At 38.7% G+C, this 23,895-nt stretch overlaps 1 protein-coding gene across 1 annotated transcript; it reads right to left on the bottom strand.

The window, feature by feature from the left end:
• Positions 1-470: 470 nt before the first annotated feature.
• Positions 471-23,480, bottom strand: LOC122557348 (protein JTB-like). Its single transcript, XM_043704973.1, has 5 exons — positions 23,470-23,480; positions 22,221-22,261; positions 15,259-15,344; positions 9,680-9,753; positions 471-1,149 (listed from the first exon to the last, which is right to left on the bottom strand). Exons 1-5 carry the CDS (start codon positions 23,478-23,480, stop codon positions 993-995), a joined length of 369 nt encoding a protein of 122 aa, XP_043560908.1. The 3' UTR covers positions 471-992.
• Positions 23,481-23,895: the final 415 nt, after the last annotated feature.

Genomic DNA, 23,895 nt, shown 5'->3' with positions numbered 1-23,895 from the left:
TTTAGTCATTTTTCTAATGATTTTTAAACTAACATGGAACAATTCTGGGGGTCAAAAACTAACAATTTCTACTACAATGGGTAATAGAGGGAGGGTGAGCTCTGGTGCAGAGCTCGGCAAGGCAGACCTACAGGGCCACTGTCATTTGGAATTTCCCCCCCGACACTCTACACAACATCTAACACTCTTGGTCACCTGCAAAGACTTATTATCTAACACTCCACTCACAGCTCTTGTATGATCTTTTGATCTCTGCCTATAAACTGGTGTGCTCTGCTCTCTCTCTCTCTCTTCACCTGACGAAGGAGCTGTGCTCAGAAAGCTTGAGTGATTTCAAATAAACCTGTTGGACCATTATCTATGCAGCAATTTCTCAAAAACTACTGAAAGCTTGAATAACTTTATTCCACACAAGCAATGCCGAAGAGGCAACATGCATTCAAAATTGCATTGTATAACATGAAAATTACGTGCTTGCTTTTTTTTTGGGGGGGGGGCACGGTTGGGTTGAGCACAGTGTGGAGGGAATACAAAGTTGTTCAGTACAAAGTACAAAAAAAGTCACCAGTAGTACAAGAACTGTACCAGTGCCTGAGCAATTTCATTAGTTTTATACAAAAATGTTACTTCAAATAAATCTTGTAAAAATGTGACAACAATACAAACAGATCATTTCAAACCATTTTATTAATTTTCTACATAAATAAAAATTTATTACATTAATTTCACCATATAAATATTGTACATCGTCTCCCTAGTAATGGTTGTGTTATCTAATTACATCTCAATATTTATAACCATCTGGAAAGCGACAACATTTGAAATAAAACAAAAATGTGAATCATTGCTTTTCTGCAACATACATGGGTCAAATCTTATGGAATAAACACAGCACCGAGGATCAGCACAATAGGAAAGGTTAATTTAAAAAGCAAGGTATTCTCTCTCTTTCCCAAAAATTTCAAACATACATCAATAAAGTTATGAAATAATTAAATCACCCCAAGTTGTCGTTGCACTTTTTGTTCTGCACGTCTATCTAGGGTTCGTTGTCTAAACATAACAATGATGGCAAAGATCACCCCCAGCAAAACCATAATTCCTTCAAATTTCCAGAACTTCAATTCTTCCATTTCAACTGAACGACAGCTAGAAAGAGGTAGAAGTGAAAATAGAAATTAAAGCTTAATGTATACTTTAGGCAACTTTCTTTATCCAACATTGAGATCTACTTGTCAAATTAAACAGATCATTGACTTTTATAAACAACTCCAAGTACAAATTTTAGAGGATAAAAGATAGGCCATGGTGTAACATAGTTTTATATTTCAAACAACTGAGCCTCAACAGTGGAAAGAACCTAAACATGAGGTTTACTGTACTTCACTGTACTTTAAAACAGAGTCTCACAAATTCCCTGGTTAAATCACAAGGGGTGGGATGGGGACAGAGGAATCAGGAAAGTGACGGGTAAAGAGGATTTGAAGAGAGTTAGAACACATATCAGAACTTTGGATGAACTCATTTATGAACAGTAGGAAGGGAAAGCTGACCAGGAGAGTTTTGAATAGTCACAGAAGTATAGATGAGGTTTTCAGGATTTTGGCTGATATAGGTGTGGACAGGGATGATATTAAAACAAAGGTATTCATTCTTTGAAATAAACATCCGAAGCGGGATCAAAATAGGACAACAGTTAGAAACCGATTGGTTCAGTGAGAGGCAGTAGCCAGGCAGATGTGAAATCTGTGGCTGGGAATGGAGTTTGTAACAGGTGCTGAACATAACAGTTTTGTCTTCAATCAGAGAAAGCTTCAGTTCATCCAGAACTGGAGTGTTGGAGAAAGAATGTGTGGCAGTGATGAAGTAGAACTAAATGTCATTAAACAAACTGAGCAACTCCCAAACATCTTCAGCATCACCACGACACAATCAGGATTAGTTAGTGGTACTGTAGGAGATTATGAAATGGCAGCTAGTTCACAAGATCTACTCCAATACCCAATATTTGCTTTCATTTTTGGTTCAAGCACTTTTGCCATGATCCAAATTTATAAAGTCAGATGCAATACATTCTTCTTATAAAATTAAGTGTAGTCAGGAAACATGCTATATTCTGAACAATTGGCATAAAATTTGCTCCTCCTGGACAAGGGAATGATTAAAAGATTGCATCCAAAATTATCAATTGTGAGTAATATAAAGTGCTAATCAACAGTGTATAAAAGCACAATGGAAAATCTTTGGTGTTTTTTACAAACATTTATTTTCAGATTATCCCCCAAATACTAAATCATAAATATTTTACATGTGCTAAAATGGAATTGAGAATTTCAATAATGAAAGTGAATTCATAGAATAGTTACACCACAGGATATCAATTGGCTCATTGTGTTCGAGGGCACTATATAAAAGTAAATCATCCAGTGCCACTCCTCTGCCTTTCCCCAAAGTCCAGAAAATATCATGTATTTTCTTCTCTCTCGGGAGTAACTTCAGCTATAAATATTCCAGTTAAATTATTTAGCAGATCATGATCAAAGTTTACCAACTAAGTAAGTGTAACAGCCATTTTTTAAAAATCTAATTCAAGGAACATAGGTTGAATTCAAGCATTAGGTGATGGATTTTTCTTTAAAATGAATTTAAGAAAAAAAAAATGCTATAATTTTCTTCCCCTTGTGTCATTATATGCACACATTTGCATTTTAAGCAAGGAAGTTTAATAAGTCAATAATAGAAATTAATGCAGTTATTAAAATGAAGCAAAACCAAGTTTCAATCTAAACAATTTCATTTAAATATAGCTTTTTTAAAATTTATTCATGTGTGGGACCTGAGTATCACGGTCAGCCAGCATTTATTGCCCATAAGACATCTGAGCAGAAATTAGGCCATTCAGCCAATCGAGTCTGGTCTGTCACTCAATCATGGCTGACAAGGTTCTCAATCCCATTCTCTCACCTTCTCCCCATAATCCTTGATACTCAAGAACCTATTTGTCTCAGTCTTAAATATTCCCAATGACCTGGCCTCCATAGCCTTCTGTGACAACAAATTCCATAGATTCACCACTCTCTGGCTGAAGAAGTTTCACCTTTTTGCTGTTCTAAAAAAAAGGTCTTCCCTTTACTCCAGGCTATGCCCTCAGGTCCTAGTCTCTCCTATAAATGGAAACATCTTTCCAACATCTACTCTGTCGAGTCCATTCAGTATTCTGTATGTTTAAATTGGATCCCCCCTCATCCTCCTAAACTCCAAGCAGTAGAAATCCAAAGTCCTCAAACGTTCTTCTCATGTCAAGCTTCTCATTCCTGGGACCATTCTTGTAAATTTCCTCTGAACATACCCCAGGGCCAATACACCTTTCCTGAGATGTGGGACACAAAACTACGCACAATACTCCAAATGTGGTCTGACCAGAGCCTTCTAGAGTCTCAGCAGTCCGGAGTTGCCCTGGAAAAGGTGAGGGCAAGCTGTCTTCTTCAACTGCTACAGTCCACCTGTTGAGGGTTGAACCACAATGCCCTTAGGGAGGGAATTCCAGGTTTTTGACCCAGCAACAGGGAAAAATATCACTGTTCTTTCCACATCAGGATGGTAAGTGTCTGGGAGGGGACCTTGAGGGTGGTGGTGTTCCCATTTATCTGCTGCCTTTGTCCTTCGAGTTGGAAGTGTTAGTTGGTTTAGAAGGTGCTGTCTGAGGATCTTTAGTGAACTTCTGCAGTGCATCTTGTAGATTGTGCACAGTGGTGGAGGGAGTTGATGCTTGTGGATGTACTGTCAATCAAGTGGGCCACTTTGTCCTAGATAGTGTCAAGCTTCTTGCTACCCTCATCCAGGCAAGAGGGGAATATTCTATCACACTCCTGGACTTGTGCTGTATAGATTGTGGACAGGCTTTGGGAAGGCAGGAGATGAGTTACTTGCTACAGTATTCCTAGCCTCTGACCTGCTCCTGTAGCCACTGCATTTGTGTGGTGAATCCAATTGATGTCAATTGATTCTTGTCAATGACAACCCTCAGGATTTTGACCGTGGGGGATTCAATAATAGTAACACACTGAATGCCAAGAATGCCAAAAATGTTATTTGCCACTTGTCAGCCCAAGCCTGGATATTGTCCAGATCCTGTTACATTTGAACATGGGCAGCTTCAGTATCTGAGTCATTGTGAATGGTACTAAGCATTGTACAGTCATCAGTGAACCCCAACTCTAACTTTATGATGGAGGGAAGGTCATTAATGAAGCAGCTGAAGATGGTTGGGTCTAGGATACTACCCTGAGGAACTCTGCCCCAGGACAACTCTGCAGCTGAAGACTAGGAGGATGGAGCAGATGAATGTGTGGCTGAGGAGCTGGTGCATGGGGAAGGGTTCACATTTTTGGATTATTGGAATCTCCTCTGAGGTAGAAGTGACATGCATAAGGACAAACTGCACCTGAATTGGAAGGGGACTAATATATTGGCAGGGAAATTTGCTACAGCTGCTCAGTGGATTTAAACTAGTAAAAAGTAGAGGGTGGGACCCAGGGAGATAGTGAGGAAAGAGATCAATCTGACACTGGTACAAGTGGGAAAAGGAGCGAGCCAAAGAGTCAGGTCAAACAGGGTCAATGCAGCGAACAAGGGAGTACTGATCAATTAAACTGCATTTACTTCAATGCAAGAGGCCTAACAAAGGCGGCAGGTGAACTCTGGGCATGGTTAGGAACATGGGACTGGGATATCATAGCAATTACACAAACATAACTCAGGGATGGACAGGACTGGCAGCTTGAATGTTCCAGGATACATATGCTATAGGAAGGATAGAAAGGCAGGGCAAGAGAGGAGGCGGGAAGTGGCATTTTTGATAAGAGATAACATTACTGCTGTACTTCGGGAGGATATTCCTGGGATTATATATCCAGGAACGTTATTTAGGTGGAACTGAGAAATAAAAAAGGGATGATCATCTTATTGGGATTGCATTATAGACACCCCCAATAGTCAGCAGGAAATGGAGAAATAGATTTTTAAGGAGATCTCAGTTATCTGTAAGAATGATGGATAGTTATGGTAGGGGATTTTAATTTTCCAAACATAGACTGGGACTGCCATAGTATTAAGGGTTTAGATGGAGAGGAATTTAAGTGTGTACAAGAAAATGTTCTGATTCAGTATGTGGATGTACCTACCAGAGGTGTAAAACCTGATCTACTCCTGGGAAATTAGGCAGGGCAGGTGACTGAGGTGTCAGTAGGGGAGCAGTTTGGAGCCAGCGATGATAATTCTACTGGTTTTAAAATAGTGACCAGATGTAACAGTTGAAGTTCTAAATTGGATGAAGTTTAATTTTGATGGTATTAGGCAAGAACTTTCAAAAGCTGATTGGGGAAGATATTTGCAGGTAAACAGGGGGGGGGGGGGGGGGCACTTGTGCACAGTGTGCTGCTGCCAATTCTCCTGAACGGGGTGCAGACTTCACAGAAAGCAGAGCTCCAGAGGAAATCAATTAACTGAATAATCAGTTATCCAAATGAAATAGTGCCTGCCCACCTCATTTGGATAATCGAGTCTTCTGTACTGAGGAGGGAAATCAGGAGAGCAAAAGGGGGATGAGATAGCTTTGGCAAACAGGGTTAAAGAGAAGCAAAAGGGATTTTATAAATATATTAAGGACAAGAGGTAACTAGGGAGAGAATAGATCAGCAAGGCGGCCTGTGTGTGGACCCACAGAAGATGGGGGAGATACTAAACAAGTATTTTGCAGTGTTTACTGTTGAAAAGAACATGGAAGATGTAGAATATGGGGAAATAGATGGTGACTTCTTGAAAAATGTCCATATTAGAGGGGGTGGTGCTGGATGTCTTGAAATGATAAAAGTGGATAAATCCCAATGACTTGATCAGGTGTACCCTACAACTCTGGGAAGCTAGGGAAATGATTGCTGGGCCCCCTGCTGAGATTATTTGTGTCATCAACAGTCACAGATGAGGTGCCAGAAGCCTCTAGAATGGCTAACATGGTGCCACTATTGAAAAAAGGTGGGAAGGAAAAGCCAGGGAACTATAAAACTGTGAGCCTGGTGTCAGTGGTGGGCACGTTGTTGGAGGGAATCCTGAGGGACAGGATTTACATATATTTGGAAAGGCAAGGACTGATCAGCTTTAGTCAGCATAGCTTTGTGCATGGGAAATCATGTCTCACAAACTTGATTGAGTTTTTTTTTAAGAAAGTAACACAGAGGATTGATGAATGCAGAAAAGTAGACTTGATCTATATGGACTTCATTAAGGCGTTTGGCAAGGTTCCCCATGGGAGAATGGGAAGCAAAATTAGACCTCATGGAATACAGGGAGAACTAGTCATTTGGATACAGGATTGGCTCAAAGGTAGAAGACAGAGAGTGGTGGTGTAGGGTTGGTTTTCAAACTGGAGACCGGTGACCAGTGGCATGCCACAAGGATTGGTGTTGGGTCCACTACATTTTATCATTTATATAAATGATTTGGATGTAAACATAGGAGGTATAGTTAGTAAGTTTGTTGATGACACCAAAATTGAAGGTGTAGTGGACAGCAAAGAAGGTTCCCTCAAAGTCCAATGAGATCTTGATCAGATGGGCCAATGGGCGAGGAGTGGCAGATGGAGTTTAATTTATCTAAATGGGAGGTGCTGCATTTTGGAAAAGCAAATCAGAGCAGGACTTATACATTTAATAGTGAGGTCCTAGGGAGTGTTGCTGAATAAAGAGACCTTGGAGTGCAGGTTCATAATTCCTTGAAAGTGGAGTCGCAGGTAGATAGGATAGCGAAGGCGGCGTTTGGTATGCTTTCCTTTATTAGTCAGAGTATTAAGTATAGGAGTTGGGAGGCCATGTTGTGGCTGTAAAGAACACTGGTCAGGCCACTTTTGGAATACTGCATACAATTCTGGTCTCCTTTTCGGAAGGAGGTTGTGAAACCTGAAGAGGTTCAGAAAAGATTTACAAGGATGTTGCCAGGTCTGCAGGATTTGCGCTTTAGGGAGAAGCTGTATAGGCTGGGGCTGTTTTCCCTGGAGCATCGAAGGCTGAGGGGTGACCTTATAGAGGTTTGTAAANNNCGGGGGAGTCCAGGACTAGAAGCCACAAGTTTAAAGGCGAGGGGAAAGGTTTTGAAGGGAACCGAAGGGCAACGTTTTCACGCAGAGGGTGGTATGTGTATGGAATGAGCTGCTTTAGGAAGTGGAGGAGGTTGGTATAATTGCAGCATTTAAAAGGCATCTGGAGGAGTCTGAATAGGAAGGGTTGAGAGAGAGATATGATCAAACTGCTGGCAAATGGTACTAAATTAAGTTAGGATATCTGATCGATACAGACAAGTTGGACCAAAGGGTCTGTTTCCATGATGTACATCTCTAGGACTATGACTGACCTCCAACAACCACAGCTATCTTCCTACTTGTCAGGTATGGCTCCAATCATCTGAGGTTGCCCCTGATAACCACAGATTCCAGTTTTGCTAGGGTTCCTTGATGTCTCACTTGGTCAAATGCAGCCATAATGTAGGGCTGGCACTTTTACCTCACCTCTGGATCTCTGCTGTTTTGTCCATGTTTGATTAAAGGCTGCAATGGGTCAGGCCCTGGCAGAACCCAAACTGCATGTCACGGAGGTTATTGCTAAGCAGGTTGATAGTGCTTTCATTACTTTTACTGATGGTAGAGTGTAGACTGATGGGGAGGTAATTGGTGGGGTTGGATTTGTCCTGCTTTTCATGTACAAGATACATCTGGACAATTTTCCACGTTATCGGGTAGATGCCAGTGTTCTAACTAGACTAGAACAGCTTGTGAAAAATCTATTAATTGTCTCACCAATAAATTTTAGACATTTAAAGTTACAAACGAAAGAGTAGATATAGTGATGTTGCTTCCACTTGAGAATTCAAAACAAAGCTTATAAATGCAAGATAGTTGCTAATAAATCCACTAAAGAGTTTATCGAACAATCTTTACCTAAAAATGAAGGTAATGCAAAATTTTCTACCACAAGCGGGGAAGCATCATTGACATGAATAGTATAGATGTATTTAAAGAGAAGAGAGTTAAGTACTTAAAATGGGAAAAAAGTCATTGAATTAGATGTAGAGGATGAGGTAAACAACAGCAATGAGGAGGATGGTGTGGAGTTTTAATAGTTCTACTGTTGAGATGGTTCAAAAGTTAAAAGGCCCATTTTTGTACAGTGCATTCTGCATAATCCTCAAGTGCAAATATGTGGAGATACATACATTAGGAGGGAAGTGAAGAGTCATCTGTGAATACATTTAGATTATACAGATGTAATAAAATTAAAACCCAAGACTAATTTTATAAATCTAGTTGATATTATTATTGAACAAGCCAGATCCCAGAACTAAATGTGATTTGATAAGATTTTTTTTTTGGAAATTTGTAAAGGCAATCATTTATTCAAAAATTAGAACATGGCTGCATGTTTTTGCAAACAAAATTTATTGTACAAATGAAATCATCAAAATAAGCTAAATATAACCATTTAAAGTTGTTTCGAAAACACATGAACAAATATAATCCCATCGACTCCCCAAAATCATAACTTCATAGTTAATCAAAATGCAGAGAAATCCCTTCCCTATCAAATCTGTAGATTTTGATTTAACTGTTTCTTCAGTTCCAGCCTCTCAAGCTTGGGAGATCTTCCCCTCGAGCATACTCTCAAATGAGAGCTTAGACTTGCTCAGTTTCTGAAATTACCAATGCAGATTTCTAACCAAATACTCCTGATCTGGAAGTTTGATAACTAAGTTATTTCACAGAGGTAACTTATTTCCCTAACTGCTCTGAACAAGTCAATTCTTCTGCCAGAAACTATACTTGTATCTGACTTCAACGAGGTCTCCTTTGAAATACCTAAAAGCTTTCCATTCTGAGTTTTTCTCCGCTAAAAATCAATCTTTGATTATTAAAAGACATTAGCTTGCTTTAAGGTTTGCATGTTTTCTTTCCCCATTATAAAACCCGATAATAAAGTAAATTCCAATAATATTGAGAGGTACATACTGCTTTAAAACCATGGTTTCGGAAAGACTGATCCAGTTAATTATTAAACCCAATTCACAAAATTAGATGAACAGCCACGTGCCATGAGTTTAAATTCCAAATTCTGAAACAAAAATTACACATATCTCATCACACTAAATTTGCAATCTCCGTATCCTAAAATCTAAACTGAGTTTCTGTCCCCACGTCTTTTTAAAAGGGCAATAATCTCCATTACTATCAACCCTCTCCAATGTTATGGATCCCGAATAAATGCAATGTATCTGAGCACCTATCAAAAAAAGGACCATGTGTAGTTAGATTTAGAGACATCCAACTACATGATCTCAAGCTAGGCGAAATGTATGCAAGAGGCAACATTAAAAGGGACCGAGTGAGTGTTCATACATGGGTACACAAAGAATGTTAAAGATTTCAAGCAATTCAATGGAGAAGTCAAAGTTACAAGTGAAGTATAAGAAATAGAAATGCAAATTTTTGTTTCTGAATTTATCCAGCTATTAAGTAGATGTGCTGATTATTTTTCTTCCCAAGGTAATTTAGTATTTACAGATTAAGCTGACCTTTCCAATGTCAACAACACTTTCTTAATAATAAGAAAGTTCTATTGGACTGAATTCACCTTACCTCCTATACCTTTGGTCTGTTACACACTTTACTTCTTCAACAAATCCAGTAGATGTACATTCTACATGCACAGTCTGCAAAAGGTTCGAAAATAAGTTATTGAATAACAGTATCAAATGATGATCAGGAGTATGTGTTAAAACATAAAAGGCCAAATAGACAGTTAACTACATCAAGGTTTTTTAAAAAAACCACAAACACCAGGTTATAGTCCAAAAGGTTTATTTGGAAGTACTATTTTTCCTAGTACTACAATAACCTGGTGTTGAGATTTTTAAACTTTGTCCACTCCAGTCCAACATCAGCACGTTCACATCATGTGTATCAACACAAGCTATGTGACAGATTCTATTACTGTTTATACTTGTGTATTGGTCAATCTCATGTACAAGTCAACCCCTTATTTTTGGCCAAAAAAATCTGGTACTTTGCAGATATTTTGTGTATAAGTCAACTCTAGTTTTTCCAGGGGTCTCTTCCTGACCATATATGCAGCCTTAAAAGGGCATGATTTGCACATTTTTATTCAAATGCAATATCTGCATCATCACGTTACCACAGTATATATTTGTGTAACACAATTTTCAAATCGTGAAACTTAATGTTGATAACTACATCTTTCTGTATAGATTTGTTATATTTACATACATATTTGACGTGTGCACGCAAATATCTACGGTACCATATGGCAGCCCTCGAACTGGTCTTCCCGTTGTTGCCTCAGCTTCTTAGAAGTAGGTGTCATGTACAGTTGTACTCTGAACTTTCTCCAAAACCCCCAAATGTTTTTGACAAAATGGCATCACAAAGAAATAAGTATAAAGTACAGTTTAAAAGTTATTGAAGTTGCAGAGAAGAATAGTGTGGCTGCAAGAGAGTTCTGTGTTTCCGAAAAACATGTTGGAGATTGGAGGAAAAAAGCCTCACAGTTAAAGGTTATACCTAAATAGAAGAATGCCAACCAAGGAAAGCTAAATAAGAGGCCACAACTAGAAGAAAAGATTGCTGACTGGGTAATTATGTGTCATCAGAATGAAAGCATAGTCACTCAACAATGTATAAGAATGTGTGCCAAAAACGAAGCAAAAAACAAAAAAAGACGGATTCAATGATTGCGTGCAATTCTGGTCTCCTTCCTATCGGAAAGATGTTGTGAAACTTAAAAGGGTTCAGAAAAGATTTACAAGGATGTTGCCAGGGTTGGAGGATTTGAGCTATAGTGGGGAGGCTGAACAGGCTAAGGCTGTTTTCCCTGGAGCGTCAGAGGCTGAGGGGTGACCTTCTAGAGGTTTATAAAATTATGAGGGGCATGGATAGGCTAAATAGACAAAGTCTTTTCCCTGGGGTCAGGGAGTCCAGAACTAGAGGGCATAGGTTTAGGGTGAGAGGGGAAAGATATAAAAGAAATCTATGGGGGAACTTTTTCACACAGAGGGTGGTACATGTATGGAATGAGCTGCCAGAGGAAGTGGTGGAGGCTGGTACAATTGCAACATTTAAAAGACATTTGGATGGGTATATGAAAAGGAAGGGTTTGTAGGGATATGGGCCAGGTGCTGGCAGATGGGACTAGATTGGGTTGGGATATCTGGTCTGTTTCCATGCTGTACATCTCTATGACTATTTCCAAGCCAGTGCTGGATGGTGCAGTAGGTTTATGAAAAGGTATGATTTAGTGCTTTAACAGAAAACCAAGATTGTCCAACGTCTACCAGCAGAACTTAAGTTAATAGGTTTCCATTGCTTTGTAGTTAGAAGTCGGAAGGAAAATGGGCACAGGCTCTCATGTATCAGCAATATGGACAAAACCCCAACGAACTTTGATATGCCAGGGAACAGAACTGCGGACAAGATTGGAGCCAAAATAGTTTTAGTTAAGACAACTGCCCATGAAAGGAGTTGATTCACTCTGGGAGTTGATTCACTGTGGTACTTGGTTGTATGGCAGATGGAACAAAGTTAAAGCCTATGGTGATTTTTAAGTGGAAAACTCTGCCCAAAATAGAAATTCCCAAAAGGCATTGTTGTCCTCATTATGAAAAAGGGTGGATGATGAAGGTGGCTGCAAGACTTGGATTAGGGAGGTCTGGAATATGCGACCAGGTAAACCTAGAAAGGAATAAAGCCTACTGGTTTGGGATATGTTCAGATCACAGAGTGGAAAGAGTCATCCGTGAACTTCGAGATAACAATCCTGACATTGCAATGATTCCTGGAGGCCTTCCGAGCATGGTGCAGCCACTGGACGTTAGCATCAATAAACCTTTTAAGGACATAGTATGGAAGAAATGGGATACTTGGATGCAAGAAGAGGGAAGAAAATTTCACAAAGGGTGGCAACATGTGTGCTCCATTACTTGCAACTGCATGTGAGTGGACCGTTGAGTCCTGAAAGGAGATGAAAACTGAAATTGTCAAAGCCTTCAAAAATGTGGAATTTCTAATGCTTTAAATGGTATAAAGGATGACTATTTATGGTCAGATGGAAGTGATGACAAATCAATTGATGATTCCCTTGAGAATGCAGATAAAGATGATCCATATAACGATATCCTTGACCCAGACAACTGGAATGAATTATTCAGTGGTGTAACCGATGAGGGCAGTTAATTTGAAGGATTCTAATGGTCTTTTGCTTGTAATTTGTCTTTTAAGTAGTTGTCCCATAATATGTGATATACGGTGAGAAGAGTTTTTTTGATGTAAAGTGTTTATTATATATTAACAGTTTCATGCGTTTTCTTCTAAATAAAATACTACCAGTCTCTTTGTTTTTACTGCTCCTCTTTTTAATTTTACGAATTGTGTGTTGTACAAATACCTCCGGTAGATGACCTGACCACCTGTTGGTATGCCTATTAACATTTATACGTATGTGTAGATATGTGCACTTTATGATACTGGTAACTGGAAGATGGTATGACAGAACCATTCTATCCTAGAAGGCAGAATGGAGACAGTTACTTTGTAGATAAATATTCAATAATAGCCATAATTCCTTTTCCTTTTGTTGTTTATTTTATAGAGAGATCTAGCTCGTTTGTCCATTTTTTGGCTCATGCCCAGCATGAATTTCATTCCCCAAACAATACCTTGTGAAAAAGGTGACCCCCCCCTAAATTTCAGCTGAAAAGAACAATCTTCAAAACTTGACATATACACTGTATCTAAGATAAATAGATTGGTAAAGAGGGAGGTGTAAAATGAAACCTGGGTGTCCTTCTACACCAATTATGAAAAGCAAGATGTAGGTGTAGCAAGTGAATGATACATTAACCTTCATAATGAGAGGATTCAAGTGCAGAAGCAGCGGCGATGTCTTGCTGCAATTGTACAGGACCTTGCTGAGACCACACCTGGAACATTATGCATTTTTTTTTCATTGTCTGAAGAATATGTAGTATTAGTACAAATAAAGGATCGGATAGCTGACAAGAAACAAAGAACAGGCATAAACAGTAGGCTGGCAAGATGTAACAAGAGGAATATCACAGGGATCAATGCTGGGGCCTCACCCATTTACAATCTATACATATTAATCGGATGATGGGTTTAAATATATTGTCGCTGTGAAGAGGAAGGTGTCAAAAGAGATATAGTTAAACAAGTCGGCAACACTTTGGCACATTGAGTACAATGTAGGGAAATGTGAACTCATCCACTTTCGCATGAAAAATCTAAAATGCACATTAGTAAATGAAGAAATATTGCACGCCTCTTAAGAGATTTGTGTCCTGGTATTTGAAGCACAAAGTTAATTTGCAGGGATGACATTTCCTTATAAAGACAAACAATTTTACTGCAAGGGGTACATAAAGAGAGTCAATGTTTTCCTACAAGTCACAGCACTGATGAGACCAAACTCTGAGTGCCATGTTCAATTTGGGCTCCTTATTTAGAAAGGGCATAATTGCATTAAATGCTGTTCACTTGAGATTCCAGGGATGAAGGACTTGAGGAAATTGAGCAGGTTGAAGTTTAGAAGAATGAGAGCTGATCTTACAGAAAAATTCAAGATTTTGAGCGGACTTAACATGAGAGATGCGAAAAGAAAGTTTCTACCTTGGGAAGAGACAGAACTAGGGCTCAAAATTGAAAAAAAAAGTTATTTTCCATTTTAAGTAGACAGAGAATTTTTCTCTGCGGGTCATGAATATGGTGAACTTATATCCTCAGAGAAGAAGAGAGTAATAAACTATTTTCAAGGAACAGATAGATAGGTTCTTGACTAACTAGGAAGTTAAAGTGTATCAGGGGTTACCATAAGACAATAAGATTCGAGAGCAGGAGTCCATTCAGCCCAGTGAGTCCTCTTCACGATTCAGCAAGATCATGCTGATCTAATAATCCTGAACTCCACATTCTTGCCTTTTCCCTTTACTCCAACTGGCTTACTGATTAAGATTCTATCTCTCAGGCCTGAATAAATGCCCCATCTTTGACAGCCCTCTACAGTAAATAAGTTCACAGATTCACTACCCTCAAGAAATTCCTCATCTTGATCTTCATTGTGCATTGATATGAAAGTAGAGTTGAGGTCACTGCCACATTAGCCATGATATCATTAAATAGCAGAACAGGCTCAAGTGGTCAAATGGACTACTCCTGTTCATAATTCATATAGTGTTAGATGTACAGCACAGAAACAGCTTTCGGGTCCAACTTGTCCAGGCCGACAGATATCCTAAACTAATCTAGTCCCATTTGTCAGCACTTGACCCATATCCCTCAACTCTTCCTATTCATATAACCATCCAGAAGTCTTTAAAATTATTGTAAATTTAGTAGCCACCACCCCTTCCCTCCAGCAGCTCATTCCAGACAAACACCACCTTCTGCATGAAAAGGCTGCCCCTTATATCCCTTTTAAATCTTTCCCCTCTCACCTTAAACCTATTCCCTTTAGTTTTGGACTCCCCACCCTGGGGAAAAGACTTAGGCTATTTACTCTTTCCCTGCTCTTGATTTTATAATTTTCTAAGGTCACTCCTCAGCCTCTGATGCTCAAGGAAAAACAGCCCCAGCCTATTCAGCCAACCCTGGCAAAATCCTTGTAAATCTTTTCTGAACTCTTTCGAGTTTCACAACATCTTTCTTTCAGCTGGGAGACCATAATGCATGTACTATTGCAATGGTGACCGAACAGATGTCCTGTACAGCCTCAACATAAACTCCCAACTCCTATACTCCATGCACTGACCAATAAAGGGGAAAGAGCCAAAAACTAAAAAGGACACAGGTTTAATGTGAGAGGGGAAAGATATAAAAAGGGAGGTCAAGGGCAACTTTTTCCAGAGATGGTGCATTATGGAATGAGCTACCAGACGAAGTGGAGGACACTAGTACAATTACAACATTTAAAAGGCATCTGGATAGGTTTATGATTAGAAAGGATTTAAGAGGGATGTGCGCCAAATGTTGGCAATTGGGTCTAGATTTAACTGGATATCTGATCAGCATGCCGAGTTGGACCCAAGTGTCTGTTTCCATGCTATCCATATGTATGACTCTATAACTTAATGATTTTGCAACTCTCAAAATAAAGTCTATAATTACTCAAAATTACATGCACACAGTACCTTTTCATAATCATGACATGGAGTGCATTCTCTTATAATGCTGAATTCTTCTTTTTCCCAGCAAGGCCTTGATTGTGAAATACTTGCTGTTTAATCATAAATTTTTTTTAAAAAGTGTAAAATTCATAAATCAAGCCTTACGTCATATTACTTTTACTAGCCATTTGTCCCCCTCCAAATGAATTTTGATTTTTTAAAAAATAATCACAGTTAGATTATAAAATTTTGAAAAGTAAACATGGTCTTTTGCACCAGTTCATTGGTACAAAATACTCAGTGAACCAGCACAGCTACAGTTTAAGATATTGAACTATCTGTATCTGTGATTTCCTATGTCAGGTATCTAGTGCCTGGAGAATATTGGAATAAGGCACAAAGCAGAAATCAAGTACTTTTTTCCAGGAGGAGCAGGAAAATATAACAAGTGAATTTGGATTATTCATCCATAAACGATTAGCATAGGACTCCAATGAACTGATATTAAAAGAACATTTTCTTTCCTCAATAGATGCATGACTCAGGATGAATAAATGGCTTTTGAACAAAATAACTCTAGTCTTGCCTTTTAGGAATAGAAAAATCACCAGATTTGTAGCCTACAAGCTAAATAGCACATTGTTTAATGCTAATGTATACCATGCAACAATAAAACTTAAAGATAATTCACAATTGCTCCTTTATGCCCAATCATCTCAAATGACCAGTTTATAGCTCAGAATCACACTTTTTCATAATGTCTCTAATCTTCATGCTTGGATTTTAAAAATAATGTTTACTGATTCCCATGGAGAAAAAAGAGAACAACTTCAGTTATTTAGATGACCGTGTGATTTCTAGGTGAAGTGGCTGTAGGTGACTTAGCTTCTTATTGCATCTCAAAATTAAGGCAGACTGCAAACTGCCTGAGATCAAAGGTCCTTGCTTCTGTTTGCCCTGTGCAATTAGAACTGTTGTATTTTGAAGAAAACTCATTTACTCACTGGACATTGTCAAAAAAGGATTTAAAGCTTGGAGGCAACACTATTCCACAAAACAACCTTTATACTGAGCGCTATGGTTTTTGAAGTGCTTTTTTAACATTTTCAAATATGTAGTTTGGAAACAAAGTGCTTATTTTTTTAGAAAAGTTGCAGATAAGCATGCCCTCAATTTGGGAGAAAATCTACATTATTCCACTGTAATTTCTTGTGATCAAGATCAGAGTAAGACTAAGTGGATTATATTTTTTAAAACTATATCAGCTAACATAATTCATCAATCCACATTAATATGGTTTGGATTTAACATTAAAATACTAAAGTTCTATTTATTTCAGCTGCAATTATTTTGACATGCTGTTGTACAACAAAAAGCACAAATGATCTTGAATTATTTCACCAGTCAAAACCTCAATCATAGAGATCAATACATTCAAAAAAGCAATCCTTAAAAAGTTTAAAGATGGGAGTACCAATGCTAAGGGCAGTATTTATTGCCCATTTCCAACAGCCTACAAGATGATCAAGGGCATTTACTTAAGTCTGTGGTGAAAGTTCTCCCACAATGCATTTAGTAAGAAGTTCCAAGATTTTGATCAAAAATGTACAAGTTTGGCCACTTGGCTGGAACTTCAGATTACTTTGCTCCCTTATATTTGTTGTTCATCTTTCCAAGTGGTGAATTCCTGACTTTTAAAAGGCATAAGTCAGGGTGTGATGTCAGTCTGTTATAATGTCATTGGAGCTGCACTTATTTGCCTTCAAATGTTGTTATTTAAAAATAAAGGACACATTCCTGTGCTGTACTGTTTTATGTTCTACAGGTTAAATATATTTCTACCTAAAGACAAAAGATGGAACTAACGCCAGAGAATCCCAGATGTCAGAGACTCACAGGTGATCACTCGCAGAAACATAGGAGTTTATGCCAGCTACTAGGGGGTTTAATACAGTCCCTGGAGCAGCATAAGAATGCAGAGGGGTGAAACATAAAATCTGAAATTAGGAAAGCAAAGATGAAAAAGCATTAGTGGGTAGAAAAAAAAATGGAAATCCAGAAAGAGGTTTTTTCCAAACAGATATAGAGCAAGAGAATTAGGGAAACTAGAGTCCTTTAGGTACCATAGAGTTAGGCAGCATAAGAATGCAGAGGGGTGAAACATGAAATCTGAAATTAGGAAAGCAAAGATGAAAAAGCATTAGTGGGTAGAAAAAAATGGAAATCCAGAAAGAGGTTTTTCCAAACAGATATAGAGCAAGAGAACTAGGGAAACTAGAGTCCTTTAGGTACCATGGAGTTAGAGTTAATCAATCAGTGGAGAAGTCATGGGCACGGTTCTCAATTTAGACTTTGAGGAAGTCTTCACAATGAAAAAAAAGACACAAGTAAAGACATCAGGGCAGAGACCATGAGATATCAGAAGAAATGCACACAGAAAGTACTATTGTATTTAGCAGCCTTAAAAGTGGATAAAACAGCAGACCCCAATGGAGAGGTATCCCAGGCTGTTGAGGGAGGAGCTATCAGGGCCACAGCAGAAATTTTCAAATTTAAGTCAGTCAGTCAAACTTTAGTGCTGGGGAAGTTAAACAAAGATTTCTAAGGGACTGATTGTATGAATAATAGGACACTGGAAAACATTGGAGGCCAGTAGGACTTGAGTACATGTCCACAGATCCCAAAAGTTAGCATGGCAGGTAGGTAAAGTGTTTAAAAGGTGTAGGGGATACTTGTATTCTATGCCTTGGCTAACAAAGGCAAGAGCAAGGAGTTCATATTGGAGGTGTATAGAAAATGCTGCTTAGATCACAACTGGAGTATTGCATGCAATTCTGGTCACATTACAGAAGAATGTGATTGCATTACAGAGGATACAGGGAAGGTTTACCAGGATTCTGCCCAGGCTGGAGTGTCTGAGCTAGGTGGAAAGATTGGATAGGCTGACCTGGTTTTCCTTGGAGTAGAAAAAGGCTGAAAAGGAACCTGATAGAGATTGATAAGATGAGGAGCGTCAATAGGATAAATAAGGTGGCACTTTTTCCATTAGTACAGGGGTCAATAACCAGGGGCATAGATTTATGGCAAAAGGTAGAAAGTGAAATGGAGAGTGGAGGACAATTTTTTTTTCCCACTCAGATGGTGGTCAGAGTCTGGAACTCACTGCCTGAAAGTGCAGTTGAGTCAGAAACTTGCACAACATTTAAGCAATATTTAGATAGCTAGCTAAATTTGATCCAAGACTATGGGCCAAAGCTGGAAAGACAGGATTAGTGGATCAGAATTTTGTTGCCTAGTGCAAATATCACAGGCCAAATGGACCGGTGCTGTAAAATGTCCACGTTTATTAGTGCTTTATTCGTTTATAATGTCCCTTTGAAACACCTTCATACATTTTCTTCATTGGAGGCAAATTACGTCAAAATTTTTATTGATGAAGAAATATATAAAAATTGCTGCATCATTGCTAAATTAAAATTCTCAACTTGATTATCGAGCTACCCTACAGGAATATCTTCTCAACACAAACTTCAGCATTTTTTTCTGTTGGCTCACCACTACCAAGAGCAATTAGGAATTGATATTCAGTGTTGTCCTTGCCTACATTCTCATAAAAGAAAACAAAGTAAAACATGGATGTAAGTTTACTTGCTGAGTTGGAAGGTTTGTTGTCAGATGTTTCATCACCATGAGGTAACATCCTCAGTAAGCCTCCAGATAAAGCACTAGTGGCGTAGCCCACTTTCTATTTATGTGTTTGCACTTCTTTGGGTTGTATGATGTCATTTCCTGTCCTTTTTCTCAGGTGGTGCTAAATGGGATCCAAGTCAAGTTTGTTGATAGAGTTCCGGTTGGAATGCTATGCTTCTAGGAATTCTCGTGCATATCTTTTTGACTTGTCCTCTGATGCATGTGTCGTCCCAGTCGAAGTGGTGTCCTTCCTCATCTGTAAGTAAGGATAGTAGTCTTTTTGTGGTTAGTTGATTTTAATGTTCCTTGGTGGCTAGTTTTCTGCCGGTTTGTCCAATGTCGTGTTTGATACAGTTCTTGCATGGTATTTTGTAGACAACATTAATTGTTCTTGTTGTCAGTAAAGGGTCTATCAAGTTCATTAGCTGCTGTTTTACTGTGTTGGTGGGTTTGTGGGCTACCATGATGCCAAGGGGTTTGAGTAGTCTGGCAGTCATTTCTGAGATGTCTTTGATGTAAGGGAGAGCGACTAGGGTTTCTGGACATGTTTGTCTGCTTGTTTGGGTTAGTGGCTGAGATATCTGTGTTCATTGGGTACCCATTCTTTTTAAATACACTGTATAAGTGATTTTCCTCTGTGCTGCAGTGTGTGATGGCTAGGTGAAATGTTTTAATGCAGCTTAGTTTGTGGGTGTTGGGATGATTGCTTCTGTAGTTTAAATATTTGGTCCGTATGTGTTGTTTTCCTGTCGATGCTGGTTTGAAGTTTCCCATTGGCTGTTCACTGAGATATCTAGGAATGGCAGTTTGTTTTGTTTTCCTCCTCTTTCGTGAAGGTTATGCCAGTTAAGGGTATTATTGTCTGTCTTGAAGATCTCCTCTAATTTGTTTCATTTAGTGATGACAAAGGTGTCATCCATGTACTGAACCCAAAATTTGGGTTGGATGGTTGGCAGAGCTGTTTGCTCAAGTCTCTGCATTACTGCCTATGCTAAGAACCCTGATATCGGAGATCCCACGGGTGTTCCATTGGTTTGTCTGTAGGTTTTGTTGTTGAAGGTGAAGTGGGTGGTAAGGCATAGGTCCACTAGCTTGATGATATTGACCTTGGTGATCAACGTTGGTGGTGTTTGGTCTATGTTGTCTTTGGGTCTTCTAATAATGTAGTCAGTGTTTCCTTGGCTAGGTTGATGTTGATGGATATGAACAGGGCGGTTACGTCAAAGGAGACAATTATTTCATCCTCATCTTGGTGTCTTTGATAATCTTCAGGAATTGTTGGGTGGAGTGGTGTGAGTCTTCAACTAAGTATTTTAGTCTTTGGTATAGATTCTTGGTCAATCAGTAAGTTGGTGTTCCAGGTAGCAAGACTATGGGTCTGAGCGGGGCTCCTGGTTTGTGAATTTTGGGTAATCCGTAGAAGCATGGTGTGTTGGATCCATCTGGTTTAATTTTTTGGAAGTTGGTCTTATTTATTTCTCCAGATTTCTGAAGTTTTTTTTTGAGTAGGGCTGTGATTCGCTTTTCTAGTTGTGGGGTCGGGTCTATCGTCACTTGTTGATAAGTGTTGGTATCTACAAGTAGTGCGTTCATTTTCTCAATGTCGTCTCTTTGATTTAAAATAACTGTCAAGCATCCTTTGTCTGCAGATAGGATAACAACGTTTTTATTATTTTTAAAAATCTTTCTAGTGTTTTCCTTTCTTATGTATTGAGTGTGTTTCCTTCCTTCCTTCCTTTTTCCTGCTTAATGTTGGTGTGACTGTCTATTTGATGGTTTGTTTGCTGGGTTTCTTCTGAGAGTTGGTTGTCTTTCAGTATTGTTTCTAATGCTGCGAAGAAATCTTTGTCCGCACCCTGCAAGTTGTACTTCAATCCTCTTACTAAGACGGCTTTTTCAGTGTCTGTTAAGGGTCGGTCAGATAAGTTTTTATCCATGCTTCTGTGCTGTCAGTGTTGTTATTTTGTGTAAGTTTGTCTACTTTCTTCTGCAGGTCTAGTTTTTTCATTTTCTGTGTTTGTCGCTGTCTAATGTCTAGAACAAACAGTTCTGCCAACCATCCAACCCAAACGTTGGGTCCACTACATAGATGACACCTTTGTTATTACTAAACAAAACCAATTAGGAGGAAACTTTCAAGACAACCAGTAATACCCTTACTGACATAAAACTCACTAAAGAGGAGGAAAACAACAAACTGCCATTCCTAGATATCGCAGTAGAGTGAACAGTCAATGGGAAACTTCAAACCAGCATTGACAGGAAAATAAACACATATGGACTAAATATTAAACTACAGAAGCAGCCATCCCAACACCCACAAACAAAGCTGCATCAGAACATTATTTCAACGAGCCAACACACAGAAAAATCACCTATACACGGTTTTAAAAAAGAATGGGTATCCAATGAACACAGTCCGCTAATTTCTCAGCAACAAACCCATACAAGATGGTAAAACATGTCCAGAAACCCTAGCCATTCTCCCCTATGTGAAAGACATCTCAGAAATGACTGCCAGACAACTCAGACCCCTTGGCATCATGGTAGCCCACAAACCCACCAACACACTAAAACAGCAGCTAATGAACTTGAAAGACCCTATACAGACAGCAAGCAAAACGAATGTCATCTAGAAAATACCTTGCAAAAACTGTAACAAACACTACATTGTACAAACAGGCAGAAAACTAGCCACCGGGATACATGAACAACTAGCCACAAAAAGATATGACCCACTCTCTCTAATATCCTTACATACAGATGAGGAAGGACACCATTTCGATTGGAACAACACATCCATCAGAGGACAAGCCAAACAGAGACATGCACGAAAATTCCTAGAAGCATGGCATTCCAACCGGAAGTCTATCCATTGACTTGGATCCCATTTACCACCTCCTGAGAAAGAGAACAGGAAATTACACCACCACAGGAAACGACACCACCAACCAAAGGAAATCCAAACACAAATAGAAAGCGGGCTATACCACCAATGCATCATCCGGAGACTCACTGCAGATGTTACCTCATATGATGATGAAATGTCTGAAAACAAACCTTCTAGCTCAGCCAGCAAACCTACAACCAGAACTTCAACCTGAGCTACAAATCTTCTCAAAACTCACTAATAATAACATGTCTGTCTATAGGGATGCATATTTTTGTCGTCAAAACATCATATCCTTGCATTACACTGGTTTCAATGGCAGTTAGGACTTGTCCTTTTTTTCTTGCTCTCTCCAAAAATTACAGTAAATTTTGCTACTTGTTAATTTAATCATTTCAGTACTTACTTGCATTCCTTTCTGACTGCAATGGCACAGCATCACATGCTCTAGAAGAATCCAGACAACAAGTTCACTGAATTATAATTATATAAACAAACAAGCTGTTATGCTGCACTCCTCAATTTTAAATTAAAAAAAGCAAAATTAACTAAGATGAACTTTGTAAATGCATTATACAAAAGTGTAAATATTGTATACATTATTAAACCAATTAGGATTAGTTGGACCCAAGAGTCTGTTTCTGTGCTGTATATCTCTATGACCAATTAAAACTGCATTTTCTTTCATATTTAATTTTGTGCAGTCAAGATATTCTGATAAAAGTGACATGAGTAATTCATCATGCACACTTGTGAGCAATTTAAACTGGTAATGGACCAAAAGTGATGCAATTTAGAACTAGTGACAAATATTGAAAGAGGATAACAACCAATTATAAAAAATTGATTATGCATCTTGCTTGCTGAAAGATTTCAAAAGTTTGTATGGCAACAGTTGGGAAGTTCAAAACTTGAGCCAGCAATCTCACTATGGTCTTTGAAGTTTCTATTCAGTATTTTAACTGAATCTTTCAACTGAATTTTATTATCAGTAATCTGTGTTGGTAAATTAGGTCCAAATGCATTATTCCACTTTTCAAAATCAGGCTATATACTTTGTAGTTAGTAGAACAAAATAAATTCTTATGCTCAGACGAAATTAATGTTTACTTTTTAAAAGGGCCTTTGAAATTAGGTATACATAATAGTCACAAAATCAATTCCAAAGTTCATGTTCTGCTCGGTACTAGAAAGATCACAATCATTGGAGGCCATTTGGTGCACTGTATCCACACAGCTTTCCAAATGAACTAAATACTCCTGCATTCTCCATTAGCCTTGCACATTGTTTCTATTTGATAATCATCTAATGTCTTCTTGATTGCCTCAACTGAACCTGCGTCCACCACACTTCAAGGCAGTGCATTCCAGAACCAAAGCTTTTCCCCCCCCCCACATGGAATTGCAACTGTAGCAAATACATTTAAAATCTGCAGCCTTTCATTCTTCATTCTTTCACAAGCAGGAACAACTTTCCATCCAGACCTCATGACTTTGTAAACTTCTCAATCTCCTCTCCAAGAAAAAACCGTTTACCAAACCCTTATTATCCCTTCGAATCCCAAATCTACCCTAGCAGATTTGCCACATTACAAAAGTCTGATTCTACCCTTCCCAAACCTGCCCCGACTTACCCCAAACCCTCACCAATTTACCTGGCACCCATATGTACCCCACTCCCTCAGCAGCCTGTCACACCTACATATACTCAGTACCCTCAGAGCATAATGGACCATTAAAACACATGACGTTTTGCTAAATAAAAAAAAAAAAAGGGGGGTGGTTTCAGCACTGATCCATTCTGTTGCTGCCTCTGCATAGCCTGTGTAAGCTGCTTCAGTTGAGAAGGATTCTGGGTCAGAAAAACATGTGACAAACTGCACCAAAAGGTAAGTAGGCCAATACTTATCAAAAGATTTGAACTATAGTCATCTTGTTTATAGCTGACACTGGTCATCTTTCCATACTAACCCAATACAAATTACTAAGCAAAGTTTTGACTATTTCCCTTTTCTAGCCCAAGAGGAAGGATTCTGCCTTAGTTGAAATGAACTACATGTTTAAAAGGTGGGAATGAAATC

The sequence above is a fragment of the Chiloscyllium plagiosum genome, chromosome 2 (assembly GCF_004010195.1).
Source record: "Chiloscyllium plagiosum isolate BGI_BamShark_2017 chromosome 2, ASM401019v2, whole genome shotgun sequence".
In the NCBI taxonomy this organism is placed as follows: domain Eukaryota; kingdom Metazoa; phylum Chordata; class Chondrichthyes; order Orectolobiformes; family Hemiscylliidae; genus Chiloscyllium; species Chiloscyllium plagiosum.
Note: the sequence above shows the minus strand (reverse complement) of the source record. Positions and strands in the feature narration are given on the sequence as shown.

Coding starts and splice junctions, on each gene's coding strand:
- LOC122557348 (XM_043704973.1), bottom strand. Junction 9,754..15,258: donor CATGTCATGATTATGAAAAG/GTACTGTGTGCA, acceptor AACCTTTTGCAG/ACTGTGCATGTAGAATGTAC. Junction 1,150..9,679: donor ACAGACCAAAGGTATAGGAG/GTAAGGTGAATT, acceptor ACCTCTTTCTAG/CTGTCGTTCAGTTGAAATGG.